Consider the following 14,340-nt stretch of genomic DNA (forward strand, 5'->3'; position numbering starts at 1 on the left):
ACCAGAAATGGGCTTCACACAATGTGCCCACGTGGGGAATCGAACGAGGGTCTTCAGTGTGAAGAGCGAACGCCTTAACCATTAGGCTACCCCACCAAAGTAGGGAGGAGAACGGTCATCGACACGACGTCTTGTTCATTATGCAACATAACAATTAGTTCCGTTACATCACGGAATATATATGGAAGGAAAGCCATGAGTGATGTAGGGTATGCTGATGACACACGCAGAAACAACCAAGAGATTCATCATAGGCTCCTGGCATGTCAAACACGGATCGATGATAATAAATCGACAAGAAGATCGTGGGCGTGGGCTTTCCAGGTAAATTTCTCCGATATATAGATTGGCTGTTCCTGGAATTCACTGAAGACTGACGTATATATACCGAGTATGTATACCGAGACGCAAGGTAAGATCTCGCCTCTGTTCGTTCCTACCTTCCTTCATTCGTTCGTTCGTTCGTTCCCTTCGTTGTTTGGTTGGTTGTCACTCGATCCACTGAAGGCGGACGTACCGAGACGCAAGGTAAGGTCTTGAGCTGTTTTTTGGGGACGATCGGAAAGATCGGAAACATATTATTCCTTCCAGGATTATCGGTTCCTTACTGACAACCGACAACCACGAGTCAATTCGAAAACATATGAGTACCTTTCTTTAGCTTTAATATATTTTTTGACAACCAGTGCAGTTCTAACGCTAAACGTGTTTCTTTTCACAGTATCGCGGAGAGTGTTTGTCAAAAATATATATTTGGTGAATCAATGATATGGTTAACGTGAAATGCATTTGACTAAATTGTATTTATTGAACTAATAAAACTTTTAATTAATATATTATTGCTATACATAAAACAGTCATGTGTTACCATCTTATCACGTTGGTATTCTATTCATATTTGGCCACACTGACTCATTATCAATTAAAGTATGTAATTTCTAAATTTGAATATTTTTGTTTGTTGAATTTGTTATTTATTTTCTAATACATTTGTTATGCTGTAACAATGTTTTCAGTAACTATTCCAAATTATAAACTATTTTTACCTGTTAACATTTATATTTGATAGGAACTAGTTAATAGATATAATTAATGGAGACAATTGGCTTTATGCAATGTATAATGCATGTGTATAATACTTGAGTTTTTTAACATAAATAGTTTGTTAACTAGTCGGTAGGCTTAACATATAATTTTATTCTCTTTCAAGCCTAAGGGATGACTGTATTAACTTTACTGGATAGATGACAGAGATTTGCATGTGTCAAATTGGTTTTCTTTGACGTGCTGTAAATATATTGATAATGACATAGTGTAATTATTTCAGTTACTACTGTCAGATATTCAAAACAAAAATGTCAAAACCCTCAGCCAGATGAATTTTCATCATGAAACAATAATTTATCAAATTATGTAAACATTATTTTAGTGCGGTAACATATAAAACAGGTTGATGGACAATATTAATTACACTTTGTACTGTCATGTATGTTATGAGCCATGTACTATGATGTACAGTACATGCGTGTTACTTAGTTCTTGGTTATGCAGGGGTGAGGTTCTGCTGTGCTGTAAGCAACATATTAAGCAGCGCACAGCACCTTCGAGTCACAAGTAGACAAAATGCAAGACCAAATACATTCAAATATGGGGCAATCACTCAAAGACTTTTCCTGTATTGTAAAATATACTGACCAAATACATTTCCTGTATTGTAAAATATACTGACCAACACATGGGAAAACTAAATATGTATACATAATGTATACTATGTCATGACTGTAGATTCTGCAGACACAGGCTGATAGCAGCATGAGTATGATTACTTGTCATGAAATATAATGTTCTTCACCTACTTTTTGTAACTTCTATATTCCAAATATTCTGCCATTAAGGCCATGTTGGGTAACTGGCATTCTCCAATGTTTTAAAATAATTGAAAGGAATAATGTGTACTGGTTATTGTGCTATGAACCAGTGTTGAAATCTGACAGCAAATACAAAGAAATTCATATCTCAACAACGATTTTATGCCATGTAGAAATACATGTCTGTGCCATTGATAAGTTTAATTTTCATTGGCAAGCATGTTTCTTTTTCATGGAAACCGGGGTAGTAGGGTGGCCTAGTGGTTAAACTGGTAACTTGTCACACTGAAGGCCCAGGTTGATTGCCCAGGTGGGTGCAAACTGTAAAGCCCATTTCTGCTATCCCCACCATGATGTTGCTAGAATATTGCTAAAAGCGGTGTAGAACCGATCTCACTCACTTGGAAACCTTTGCTATATACACTGAAAATCTAATCTCATACCTTCATCGTTACATATTTTATGTTAAATCAATATCATCGCTAAAATCAGAAATCTTCCAAACCATTCAATTTGTACTTGGTTTATCCACACTTAAAAACAATAAACAAGTTTTAAAAGTATTCTGTAATTTTATTCCAAGTGCATAATTACTCAAAACATTCTTTGCATTTCCCAGATGTTAAACCTGAAAAATAATGTAACAGTATGAACTGGAATATTTTCATGGTCACACGTCTAAATTCTCACTGAATTATATGAGAGTCCCAAGATGTCCCAAGACGTTCCACAACACCTTGCTGATGGCAAGCATTTCCTGTTCAAGCAAGTGTCTAAAGTATGATGTGTAGGGCTATAATATGTTTTATAACTGTATATGCAACTCTTGCTGTATATTCTTTGGCAATGTATTGCTTGACCACCAGATGTTAAAAGAAATCTGAAGAATCTGTTTCAGTTTGAGTTGCTCTAGATGTCAATGATAATTGGGGTGATACAGACATTCCTCCTTCTTTCTCCTCTTAAAGATGTACATCTGCTCCAACTGAAAAAAATACATAACACATGTGAGACCAAGTATGATATACTTCTAAAATGTAAACAGTTCCTTACAATGCTGATATCAAGATAGTATTGATAAATTAAGCATGTTGATGTTATGTTTAACTGAACACAATAAACAAATGCTAAATGGGGTCGTATTAATCAAGCTCATATAAAAGAATACATTTGTGAGAGACACCGATTCAGAGCTATTCACATCAATCAAAGTGTGGATATAATCATAATTGTTTACATGCTATTAAATTACTATTTAATGCATTACATTTATTTTTTTAGAATTACACCTTGGATTTCATTGCACATACATGTATCTTCTAGATATTTCCAAATTGCAAGATATTGTATATATTGACACACTTCCCGATAAAATGTTTTTTGCACAACTTTACAAATATTGACCAAAAAAACTCACATGTTTGTGAGGTTTAAGTAGGATATTAAATGCGATCAAACGACTCACCAATCTGCACACATGTCAACTCCACCCTTACTGTGCCTGCCATGCTTAAACTATACCAGCCTTTAAATGAATACAAAGAAACCGATGTAACAAATAAACTTACCTGGACTAATGAATGATTCAAAGAACCAGAAATGAAGACGACGCTGTGACAACTCTGCAGCTTTTGGCAGGTATCCACGTGCTATTCATGCAACATAGCCATGATACGTTTATAGTCTGTTACATGACATAGTTTTCTGAGTCACACAGCGAGTGTAGAGTATGATGACCCACGGCGTGCCCCATGTAACAGCGTTATCGCCATTGCCGAAAAACGTTTGTCACCGGAAGTACTAAACAACGTAAGGTCTCGCGAAGTGCCGTGACCTACTTACGGGTACTATTGGTTAAAGGTTGTTGTAGTCACACATGGTATTCTGAGGCGCCGAGTTACTCTAAACTAGAATTATATTCAGTGTTAAATAGTCCGGTGGCATCAGAGCCACTCATGTTTAGTAGATCTTGAAAATAAGATAGACGAATGCTTAGTCATTTGAGGATTGGTAAGCGTATGGTGAGGTGAGGTGAAATTGGGTTTAACGTCGTACTTGAGAATATTTCGCTCATATGACGACGTGCATGCGTGTGTATGTGTATGTGTGGCTGCTTGTACTAGCCCAGACTTAAGCTGGTTTTATAGTGCTAGCCCACTGAGATACCATGCCGCAGTGAAGCATGAATACCCCACCCAGACACATTATACTGACTCCGAGGCGACCAGTACCCATTAATGCCGAGCGCCAGGCAGGCACCAACAAGTACCATATTTTAACGTGTTTTGGTATGACGCGGTCGGGGATCGAAAACGCGACCTTCCGCTCTCCGGGCGGACGCTCTAACCACTACACCACGGAGGCGGTCGGTAAGCGTATGGTTATCCTTAAAGCAGGGACTAGAAGAGTCATCAACACGACTCTGCCCATTATGTAGCAGTTACATCACGGAATACAGATTGATGTTCCTGGTATTCTGGGAAGGCGGACGTACCGAGACGCAAGATAAGGTCTTGCAGCTGTTCGTTCGTTCATTCGTTTGTTCTCTTCGTTGGTTGGTTGGTAGGTTGGTTGATTGATAGATGTGAATAGGCCAGCAATATAGGTTGAATTTTGAATAATTTTCTTTGACGTTTCATTGCATCCTTTTTATACTTTTAATTTAATTTTAACACGATGTTTTGGGCTTTGTCACCCTATCTATTGCTTAAGTCTCCTCTATTGACAACCAGTTGCTGTCCCCTTTCCTAAACTTCTCCCATTAGATGAAGTTCGATGTGCCTGTGTGACTATCGTTGAGGTATTCCTCTGTATGTAAGGTATGTTCACTGTGACGTAATAGGCAAACGGACAACGGGTGTGGATATTAGAAGTGCCCTGTGCGGCTTCTGTTCCTGTTTTGTATGATAGCCAGCTGAGATACACAGGTCCTCTTTGAGCTTCTGTTCTTATGTTGTATGAAAGCCAACTAAATACACAGGTCCTCTGTGTGGCTTCTGTTCCCAATTTGCTTGAAAGCCAACTGAGATAAGCAGGTCCTTTTTGTGGCTTCTGTAGTTAATTTGTTGTCAAGAGTTCTATAAGGACACCCCGCTCAGACATGTTAAACTGACTCAAATCTGACCTTGTTTTATCCCCTTGATGTCGAGCCCTAGAGAGTTACCATCTATGAACGTAGTTTAGTTGGTTGGCTGGCTGGTTGTTTAGCGCCGCACTCAGCAATATTCCAGCTACATGGCGGCGGTCTTTTAATAATCGAGTGTGGACCAGACAATCCAGTGATCAACAGCATGAGCATGACATGTGTCAACCATGCAGCGAACCTGACCACCCGATCCCATTAGTCGCTTCCTACGACAACCTTTTGTTGCTGAAGATCAGTTCTAACCTGGATCTTCACGGGTACGTCGTTTAGTACAGACTGACTGACCGAGTAAGGTTTTACGCCGCTTTTAGCAATATCACGGCGGCACGGCAAAGGGATCCAAGCTTCCCTATTCGTGCAGACACTCAATCTACCAATCCACAGAGGTGGTGTAATTTAAATTCAGATAAAATGAATTTGATTTTGCATGGACGACTATCAGTCTGCCTTCACTGTGAAATGTACTCTACATTTAGAAAATTACACAGTTTGATCTGATTAATTTTTGAATATTAAGATCTTTTGTTCATGATCTACCATACACTGTCTATTCATGATCTATCAAAACTTGGTTGCAGATACCTGTGTTGTACAAAAGCCTAAAATACGGATGCTGAAATACAGACCGAAAAATCCACTAGAAAAAGGGAGCCCCACCAACTACAGCCACAAACTCGGGTAAACCCACCCATGTATGGCCTGAAATCATCTGTAAAAACCAAACCCCCTGCAAAATCAAAACCTTCAGTTTAGAAGATATCGCAAATAGGCTACCCTCCTCCGTCTAAACATAAACTATCGCCGACACGAATCAGCCAACAATAACAGCATCACGTGCCCATATAATGAAAGGGAGAAGCAAACCTAATTCAAAACAAGGCTTTTCAAAACGTGATGGCACAAATATCCGTTTATCATCGGATAATGTCAAACGTCCCAAGGTGAAATATCCTCCCCGGTCTAAGGACGGCAAACATGGACTTTCGCCGTCAAAGGACACGAAACAGCCAACAATAACAGCATCACGTGCCCATACAAAGAAAGGGAGAAGCAAACCTAATTCAAAACAAGTCTTTTCAAAACGTGATGGCACAAATTTCCTTTTATCACCGGATAATGTCAAATTTCCTAAGGTGAAATATCCTCCGCGGTCTAAGGACGGCAAACACGGACCATCGCCGTCAAAAGACACGAAACAGCCACCAACACCAAGTCTAAGTCTCGGGACAAAGAACAGGGCCCCAAAGGCCTCTCCACTCACAGACGACAAAACACCAATGAAGGACCAAGGTAGGACAACGTGGCATAGGCGAACTAAGTCTAAGCCTGTTGCTAAGTCAAATGCTCATCAGTCTGAGAAAAATGTTGAGGGTTCACCAACAAGGTCATCAAAGAAGGCAGAGAACGGTGAGCATGAAACTGCAGGCGATTTAACAACAAAGGAATATGATGGAGAAACATTTTCAAACTCAGACGTGAACCTTAAAATTTCGATCGTAAAAGATTCAGTTCTCTGTATTTTTTTCAAACCCGTTGGTTCATTTTGGAGGATAATAGTTTTCTTCCAAAAAATGATCATACTTTGCCTGTCAAAATTAACTTTTCAACCTTTTCCCGACACAAAACGAATGAAATGTCCTGACATGATGAGATCCTCTGCCCATAAGCCTGCTAGACCAGTATCTACTGTAGGCGTGAAGCAGGATTCGGGGAAGGCGGCAAGAGATTCTGACAAAAGAAAATCATGCCATTCACAGAGTGAACAGAAAGGCTATATTGTGGACATAGCGGAGATGGATGCACTGATTACTGAGATGGTAAATAAACAGATCATTCGGAGCTCTGACAATCCAAAAAGGGACATCAAGAACTTCTTTCAAAAAGAAGTGAAAATGAAAAAGAAGGATATCGACGTAGCGTTGGGGCATTTTAGGTGGTTGAGAGAAAAGATAATGCGATTATTAAACAGTGAGATGAACCTTGGAAAATGGACTTTTTGCAATGCAGGGTCTCACTTCGATGGAACTAAGGTAGGAACGGAATTAACAAAAGCAAAAGGTTTCCTTCATGAGGTTATAACAAACGTAGTTTGGGTTGTATTGAGGATGCAAGGCTGACTATTTTAAGGGTAATGCTATTTTTGAGGGCATTATCATTTGCAGAAGCCCGAGGTCTTCCATTAACTGCCCCGACAATGGAGGGCAGTTGAAAAAGACCGAGGGCTTCTGCAAATGATAATGCCCTCAAAAATAGCATTACCGTAGTTATTATTACTAAAATACATGGAATTTGTGTTGAAAAGAAAAAGGAAACAATGAAGGAATTTGACTGTAAGTTTACCCAAATCAACTTCTGACGGGGTTGACTGCCCGAATGCAATTACGTCATCGAACAATTCAAGTGACGTCACAACAGAAAGTGACGATATTCGACTTTGGCCTTTGACAAGACCATAGCCTGCAACATGTCAAACTATGTCAGTGTTCGGTTTTGGTCCATCAACAGCCTTAATAGTGCAATGGTTAAGGTTCGCACCAACAAGAAAGCCAATTTACCGCTATTTAAAGCGGGAATTCGGGTTGCTTTGACTTGTTTGACCCAGAATATCAACAACAGAACTGATCGTGGCCCGTCGTTAAGGTTGAGCGGTCCAATATCATTTGCAGCGGCCCACAAATTTCTGATAATGGGAGGGCCGTTTCATGATAATTCCATGTATTTTAGCTATAAGTTCTTTTCTAAGATGCCTAGCGGTTAGAACAAGCGAAAAAAAAATACATTATCAGACAATAAAGGTATAGTTTTTTGATGACGTAACAATTGAATGACGTTATCCCGTCACTGCGCCATTCTAGTGTGCCCTCTCGTAATCGAACCATTTTACATTACGTCACAATGTAAGCGACGCCACGATGCATGTCAGTTGTCATCGACTCGTACGGCCTCCTACAGTAAACTTCACCGTTGCATCCCCTTTCTTGGTTTGCAGTTGCTTCACGCAGCTAACATCACTGGTGGAAACATTACGTTTATGTTTTACGACGGTTAAAATGTGTCAATTCGACTCACAAGTTTTCAGCGACACGGTAACGTTCGCAATGCTTACATTCCCACAATGCAATCTTGGAAAGTCGCTTGACTACTCAGCTTCATCTGGATGTACTGATCTAAACTTACGTTGGTAGTAGAAATGCGACGTTCGTATTGCCCCATATGGTTTGATGTAATTAAAATAATTCAGAGGAGATATTTAATCCGAACGTAAACCGTCATCAAACTGTTATCATTTGTTTTTTTCTGTTAACGTTCGTCTTAACGTAGGGGGGCAGACACATCAATAGAACAGCGCGCCAGTTAGCCCTGTGCGAAGATTCTTAGGAATTTAGGCCACCGACACCTTCGTTTGTTTTCTGCCTTAAATTAATCGTAATTGTCCTTAGAAAGTATTACATTTGGCATCTTAGAAAAGAACTACAGTTCGCTCTACCACCATGTATAGTGTAATAAAGCACACTTTCGCCCTGAACTATTATAACGTATTTATAAAAGCACTCGGATGCAAGCGTCCTCGTACTTTAGCTATAATAGTTCAGGGCGAAAGTGTGTTTTATTACACTATTCATGGTGGTAGAGCGAACTGTATTTCTTAAATAATAATAATATATTTAAAACGTTAATGATATCTATAACTTTAGATTTGAATACTGCTAGAGTCAGTCAGGTGTATAAGCCTCTTCCTTTCTCAGGTGGCCCGACCAAATGAATTTGACTGCACAATCTTCCCAGTTCTTAAGACCAAAATTGTGGCTGAGTTTGATGACACCTGTAAAGCTGGGGCCTGCAAGGTGAAGGTCGTCGGTGATGTGCATGACCACGAGAAGGATCTCCAGCTATTCCTTGATGGAAGCTATGTAAACTCAAAAAGGTTCAAGGCATACGTCTTTGAGAAGCTTGAACGTGTTCTTCAAACTGATAGAAAGTTAAAGGGTTCGTTGATTTAATTCACTTGTTCAAATTTTATAATGTCCCTGAATGATATGAACGTTTGAATAGACACATTGTAAACCACACCCAGTATCAAATGAGATACTTGACATATTCAATGCCACCAGGCGGAAATTTAAACAACAACAGATCTGTTTCGTTTCAGATGCTCGCAAATTTTCGTCTACCCAATCTTTCGCGGTGAGCTATGGGGGTATTCCAACTGAAGAAGGGATGAAAAGTATTGACATTGACTTTGTGCCGTCACTGAACATCAAACACTGGCTTTCAAAGAGCATTTCCCGTGACATCAAGAAAGTCATCCCGGACAAGAGTAAAGCTACAGTCGTTCAGGAAAAGGGATTCAACGTAACTGCGAAGCACTGGTGTCATGGTTAGTAATGATTGATTGATGGTTTGATTGTTGTTTAACGCCGCACTCAGCAATATCCCAGCTATATGGCGCCAGCCGATAAATAATCCAGTCTAGACCAGACAATCCAGTTATCAACATCATAACCTGGGTGCCGTTCCACTAACCTATCTTAGCCCTATGCCAATCGTAAACCCCTAAAATCCCAATCTTAGCGTGACGATCGGCATACCGTTCCACTAACCGATCTTAGCCTTATGCCAATCGTAAACCCCTAAAATCCCAATCTTAGCGTGACGTTACGATCGGCATACCGTTCCACTAACCAATCTTACCCAAGTCAATCGTAAAGTTAAGATTCAAAGTCTAAGTTGCTCATGGCCAATTTAGGATAACTAAAATCAATCGTAGAGAAACCAAAATGGTGGCTTTCCTATTCCATGTGAAAAATAAGAGCGAGCATTTCACCGTGAGCGTCCCCTAAAATCCCCCATGAAATGAATTTGTATATTTCTGTGATGTAAACAAACACTGCACTGCCTTACAAATGTCAGGCCAGTCTGACCACTGTTGTCATGGGAACACAACCGAGCGAGTCGGTGTAACACATTGTACAACAATATTGCATGGTTAAGAATAGGGACAGCCGTGAAGTGAACAATGTTCTAAAACAAAAAGATGAAAATATGTTTGATTTCACGTGCACTTATTTGGTGGGGGGATTCTAAAGGCAGGCCGCGTGTTATTCAAGACCACTGACAGATTCTGCGTACGTTATAGAGGATGCCTCCTCACGCCTTGTTTATTCTGATTGACAAGGTTCAGGCACATATTAAAAGCTCTGACACAATTGACATTTTTAAAGTCCAGACTGAAACCTGTTTTCAGTATATTACTTATAATCTCGGCTGTAAATACTCTCGTGTAAATTATCTGTACATAGCGCTTTGAGCATGCCCCAGGATGTAGAATAGGCTCACTATAAATATGCATTTATTATTATTATATTATGCCTGATACCCAGCGTTCACACGCACTTGCACCTGAAACCAAGGTGCTCACTACCCTAATATTTTGCTCTAGGTTTTTTTCTTTACGTTTACACATGGCTGGAAAAATACCCATGAAGGACCGGGTTAGAATAATGAACTTCAATAACCCATGCTTGTCGTAAGAGGCCACTAACGGGATCGGGTGGTCAGGCTCGCTGACTTGGTTGACACATGTCATCGGTTCCCAACTGCGCAGATCGATGCTCATGCTGTTGATCACTGGATTGTCTGGTCCAGACTCGATTATTTATAGTGATCGTAAGACCGGCTACGATCGGCCTAAGATCGGGTAGTGGAACGGGTGTAACTTTAAGCTAAGACGATTGTAAAATTGGCGTAACTTGCTAAGATTGATATTAGGTAAGATCGGTTAGTGGAACAGCACCCTGAGCAAAAAGGGATACAATAACGTGTGGCGACAACGTCAGCGAGTCTGACCACCCAATCCCGTTAGTCGCCTCTTACGACAAGGATATGTTGCTGAAGGCTATAATTCTAACCCGGATCTTCACGGGTCAGGCAAACAATGAAATATATATGCGAGCTATAAATATATTGATGGCTCTGAGAAGTGAGACACCTATGATTTGAATTCTTGAAACACTGAGTATACATAAATGTGTACACACGAAAAGACAAGAAAGATAACCAACCCATCTAATTCAGATGTATGTGAATATATCGAGGATTCGAATAGGAGATTCATCCTCAGTATATTCTTTGGTCAACATCAGAACTGTTCATGCTCACTTTAGGGTTTCTTTCTGTAAAGATCAACCGTTGAACTGTTTGTTTTGGTAAGCAAATGTACAAATCTGATAAATTCCTTATTTATCCTTCTTTTTTGAAAAGCCAAAAATCCTGACCTCCTGTGGCAAGTTTCCTGTTCCTATGCTGAGAAGACCATCACCAAATATGCCGATAAAGTCTCTTGGAAACCGTCACTTAGGACATTGAAAAGAGTTTTGGAAATTGCGAAAGGCAACAGTGATTCCTGTGCCAAGAGTAACAGCCCAGAGCTCTTGCAGATCCAAAAAGCAGTGAGGTATGTCCAGAAGCAGAGGCCAGAACTGCGTTCTTCACTGCTGACAACGTATCACATCAGAACCTTGATGTGGTGGCAGCTGTATGAACTGACATTAGGGGAGCACGTGTGGGGGACAGAAACAATGGCCACAAGATTCCAGGAATGTCTCCGGAAGTTCCAGAAGATGATGACAGGGGAAATGGTTGTGCCGCACTTCTTCCTTCCCCAGATCAAGAACATTTTACCGCATAAGCTAGGAAAGGAAAGGGAATTCCTCTATGTTATAGCAAGGGCAACTGAGGTAATATTCAGCAAGAAGCAGTGACTCCCAAAACTGGACAAACATTTAAACCATTGGTCAGTCAAGGATACGTACTTATCAGTCCTTGGGGCAGTGAAGGATGTCGATGCAAGTAAAACAGTCGTGTGATGCTGATACTGTACATTGTCCTCATCTGTCTTATTACAGTTGAGGGACACCGGGATGGCCAAATGGTTAAAGCGTTCGATCGTCACGCCGGAACCCGGGTTCAATTCCCCACATGGGCACAATGTATGCGTCCCAGATTTGGTGTCAAGAGCCGTGATATTGCTGTAATATTGCTAAAACGGCGTAAAACTAAACTCACTCACTCTTAAAATTTATGCCATGACCCTTACACGTATTTAATGTATGTGTTCTCACTATTTAAGTCTCAAAGTAACTCTTAATATCGACAAGTTATTATTGCAATCACCCCCAGAATCATCTTAATTGTGAACTTTTCCAAGTAAAGACAAATCAGTTATATGAGATACAGCCATGTTTGTCAATTAACCAACGGCTCGCGGCTGGATATGCCGTCTTCTATGGACTTCTAATTGTACCATAGGGCGTAGGTGTACACAAGTACTGAATAAAGAATGAGGCCGTGAACTGTTTTGTGACGTTCCGTATTTGTATAACAAATATATTCCATGTTCACATGAAACCTGCTTAATGTGATTGTCTTGGGAAGTAATATCATTATTATTTGGAAATAAAATGATAAAGATAACGTAACACTTTTCTCTTATATTTCTGTTGGGGATGGAGAGTTATTTAAAAAATGGAACATAGAGTTCAAAGCTGATGATACTTTAACAAAGTGCATTTATCAAACATGTATCCCGGGCTGGTTATAGCGTTTTGGGGATATCTGTCTCTTCAAACACAGAAGTCCATCAGTGGGTCCACAACACTTTATTTGTAAGCTAAGTATGCAATTACATGATAGTGCAGCAACGGCAGGGCAGCATCACAGAGGCGATCGTCAGCCCAACTGCCAAGCCGCTGTCCGAGGGTCAAATCCCGTTACATTCAGAATTCGTTGTCTATATACTTGACTGTCAGCCTGGGCCTAGATTTTCGAAGCTCTCTTAGCGCTAAGATAGTCGTAAGTTAATGTTAATGTATGGCACTTACGACTATCTTAGCGCTAAGAGAGCTTCGAAAATCTAGGCCCTGCCCTGTATCGTAGTACGATACAAGTATGGTCAGCCTGCAGTATCCAGCATGCACCTCAACCACAATGTTAAACTTCCGTGGCCAACCGGCCATATACTCTAAGGTTAATTAAGGTTAATTACACGCAGGCAGCTGATCTGTACATGGCTGTGCTGATGGTCATAATAATAAGCTGCTGATATTTCATGTATATTGTCAGCACTGTGATCTAGACTTAGGTAACACAACTTTAACTTAACTCAGAGAATATACAAACATGTCTATATTCCCGGGTAAACCCATACCCCATCAAAGTGCCTACGACACATGTCGTACTCTAACCCAAAGGGGGAGAAATTTGTCAAAATTATTTGCCCTTCCAACATTTGGCCTGCCTCTAAAATCAGAAGATTGGCGGCGGTCTGTAAATAATCGATCTAGACCAGACAATCCAGTGATCAACATCAGGAGCATTGATCTATGTAATTGGGAACCGATGATATGTGTCAACCAAATCAGCGAGCCTGACCACACGATCCGGTTAGTTGCCTCTTACGACAAGCATGGTTTTGCTGAAACCCAATTCTAACCCGGATCTTCACGGGTATCTGACTATTGGGAAGCTGAAGTCATCCCTGTACAGTCTGGTGGATAGTGGTTTGTCAAACTTAGACTATTTAAAGAAAGGTTCCACAATAAATGGTACATATTACGCTGATGAATTACGTAGGCTGCGTCATCAGATCAGAGAAAAGCGCCAAGGTGTCTGGCTCCTCCAAGACAATGGTGCAGTTCATACGGCCCAAGTGGCAGTGAATGCTGCACAGGACTGTGGCTTGGAGATCCTCCCTCACCCAGCCTATTCTCAAGATCTTGCCCCTTCTGAGTTCTTCCTCTTCCCTCAACTCAAATCTGTCCTTTGAGACGGATGAGGAGGTCATCACGGATGATGAGTTTTTAGGGTCACGTGACAAACAATGGCTTTCGGGCGGGTTAAGTGATGTTCATCGCATCCAGGACGTGTGGCAAGGATAGCTTACTATTGGGTTGGTTGGTTGTTGTTTTACGCCGCACTCAGCACTATTCCAGCAATATGGCGGCGGTCTGTAAATAATCGAGTCTGGACCAAACAATCCAGGGATCAACAGCATGAGTTGAATCTTTATGCATAGTTTGGTTTGTTTTTTGTTTGGTTAACGTCGCACGCAAGTCGCAAGGTCATCCCGCTCTGGCACATTAAACTGACACAAATCTGACCTTGTTTTATCCCCTTGGTGTCCAACCCTAGAGACAGCTACCATCTATTGACGTCGTTTAGTTGATAGAGTCTGGACCACACAAGCTAGTGATCAACATCATGACTATCGATCCACTCAGTGGGGATACGATGACACATATCAACTAAGTCAGAGAGCCTGAACATCCG

The 14,340-nt window shown here is 40.6% G+C and overlaps 2 protein-coding genes across 7 annotated transcripts in view; one reads left to right on the forward strand and one right to left on the reverse strand.

Annotated features, from left to right (window-relative positions):
• The window catches only part of LOC124262090 (cyclic GMP-AMP synthase-like), a 47,233-nt gene extending 34,780 nt beyond the window's left edge, over positions 1-12,453 (forward strand). For 3 of the 6 annotated variants that reach the window (XM_046696525.1, XM_046696530.1, XM_046696529.1), the window contains one exon: positions 11,275-12,453. In XM_046696525.1, the coding sequence (XP_046552481.1) occupies positions 11,275-11,774 (500 nt within the window). In that variant the 3' untranslated portion in view covers positions 11,775-12,453. Of the gene's footprint in view, positions 1-403; positions 529-5,591; positions 7,044-8,759; positions 9,001-9,163; positions 9,392-11,274 lie in introns of those variants that run through there. The other 3 variants (XM_046696528.1, XM_046696527.1, XM_046696526.1) reach the window with 3 other exon arrangements.
• The window catches only part of LOC124262089, a 35,889-nt gene that overhangs the window by 15,513 nt on the left and 6,036 nt on the right, over positions 1-14,340 (reverse strand). The gene's annotated exons all lie outside the window — the stretch shown is intronic.

The sequence above is a fragment of the Haliotis rubra genome, unplaced genomic scaffold (genome assembly GCF_003918875.1).
Source record: "Haliotis rubra isolate DU_JTF1 unplaced genomic scaffold, ASM391887v1 Scf820, whole genome shotgun sequence".
NCBI classification, from domain to species: domain Eukaryota; kingdom Metazoa; phylum Mollusca; class Gastropoda; order Lepetellida; family Haliotidae; genus Haliotis; species Haliotis rubra.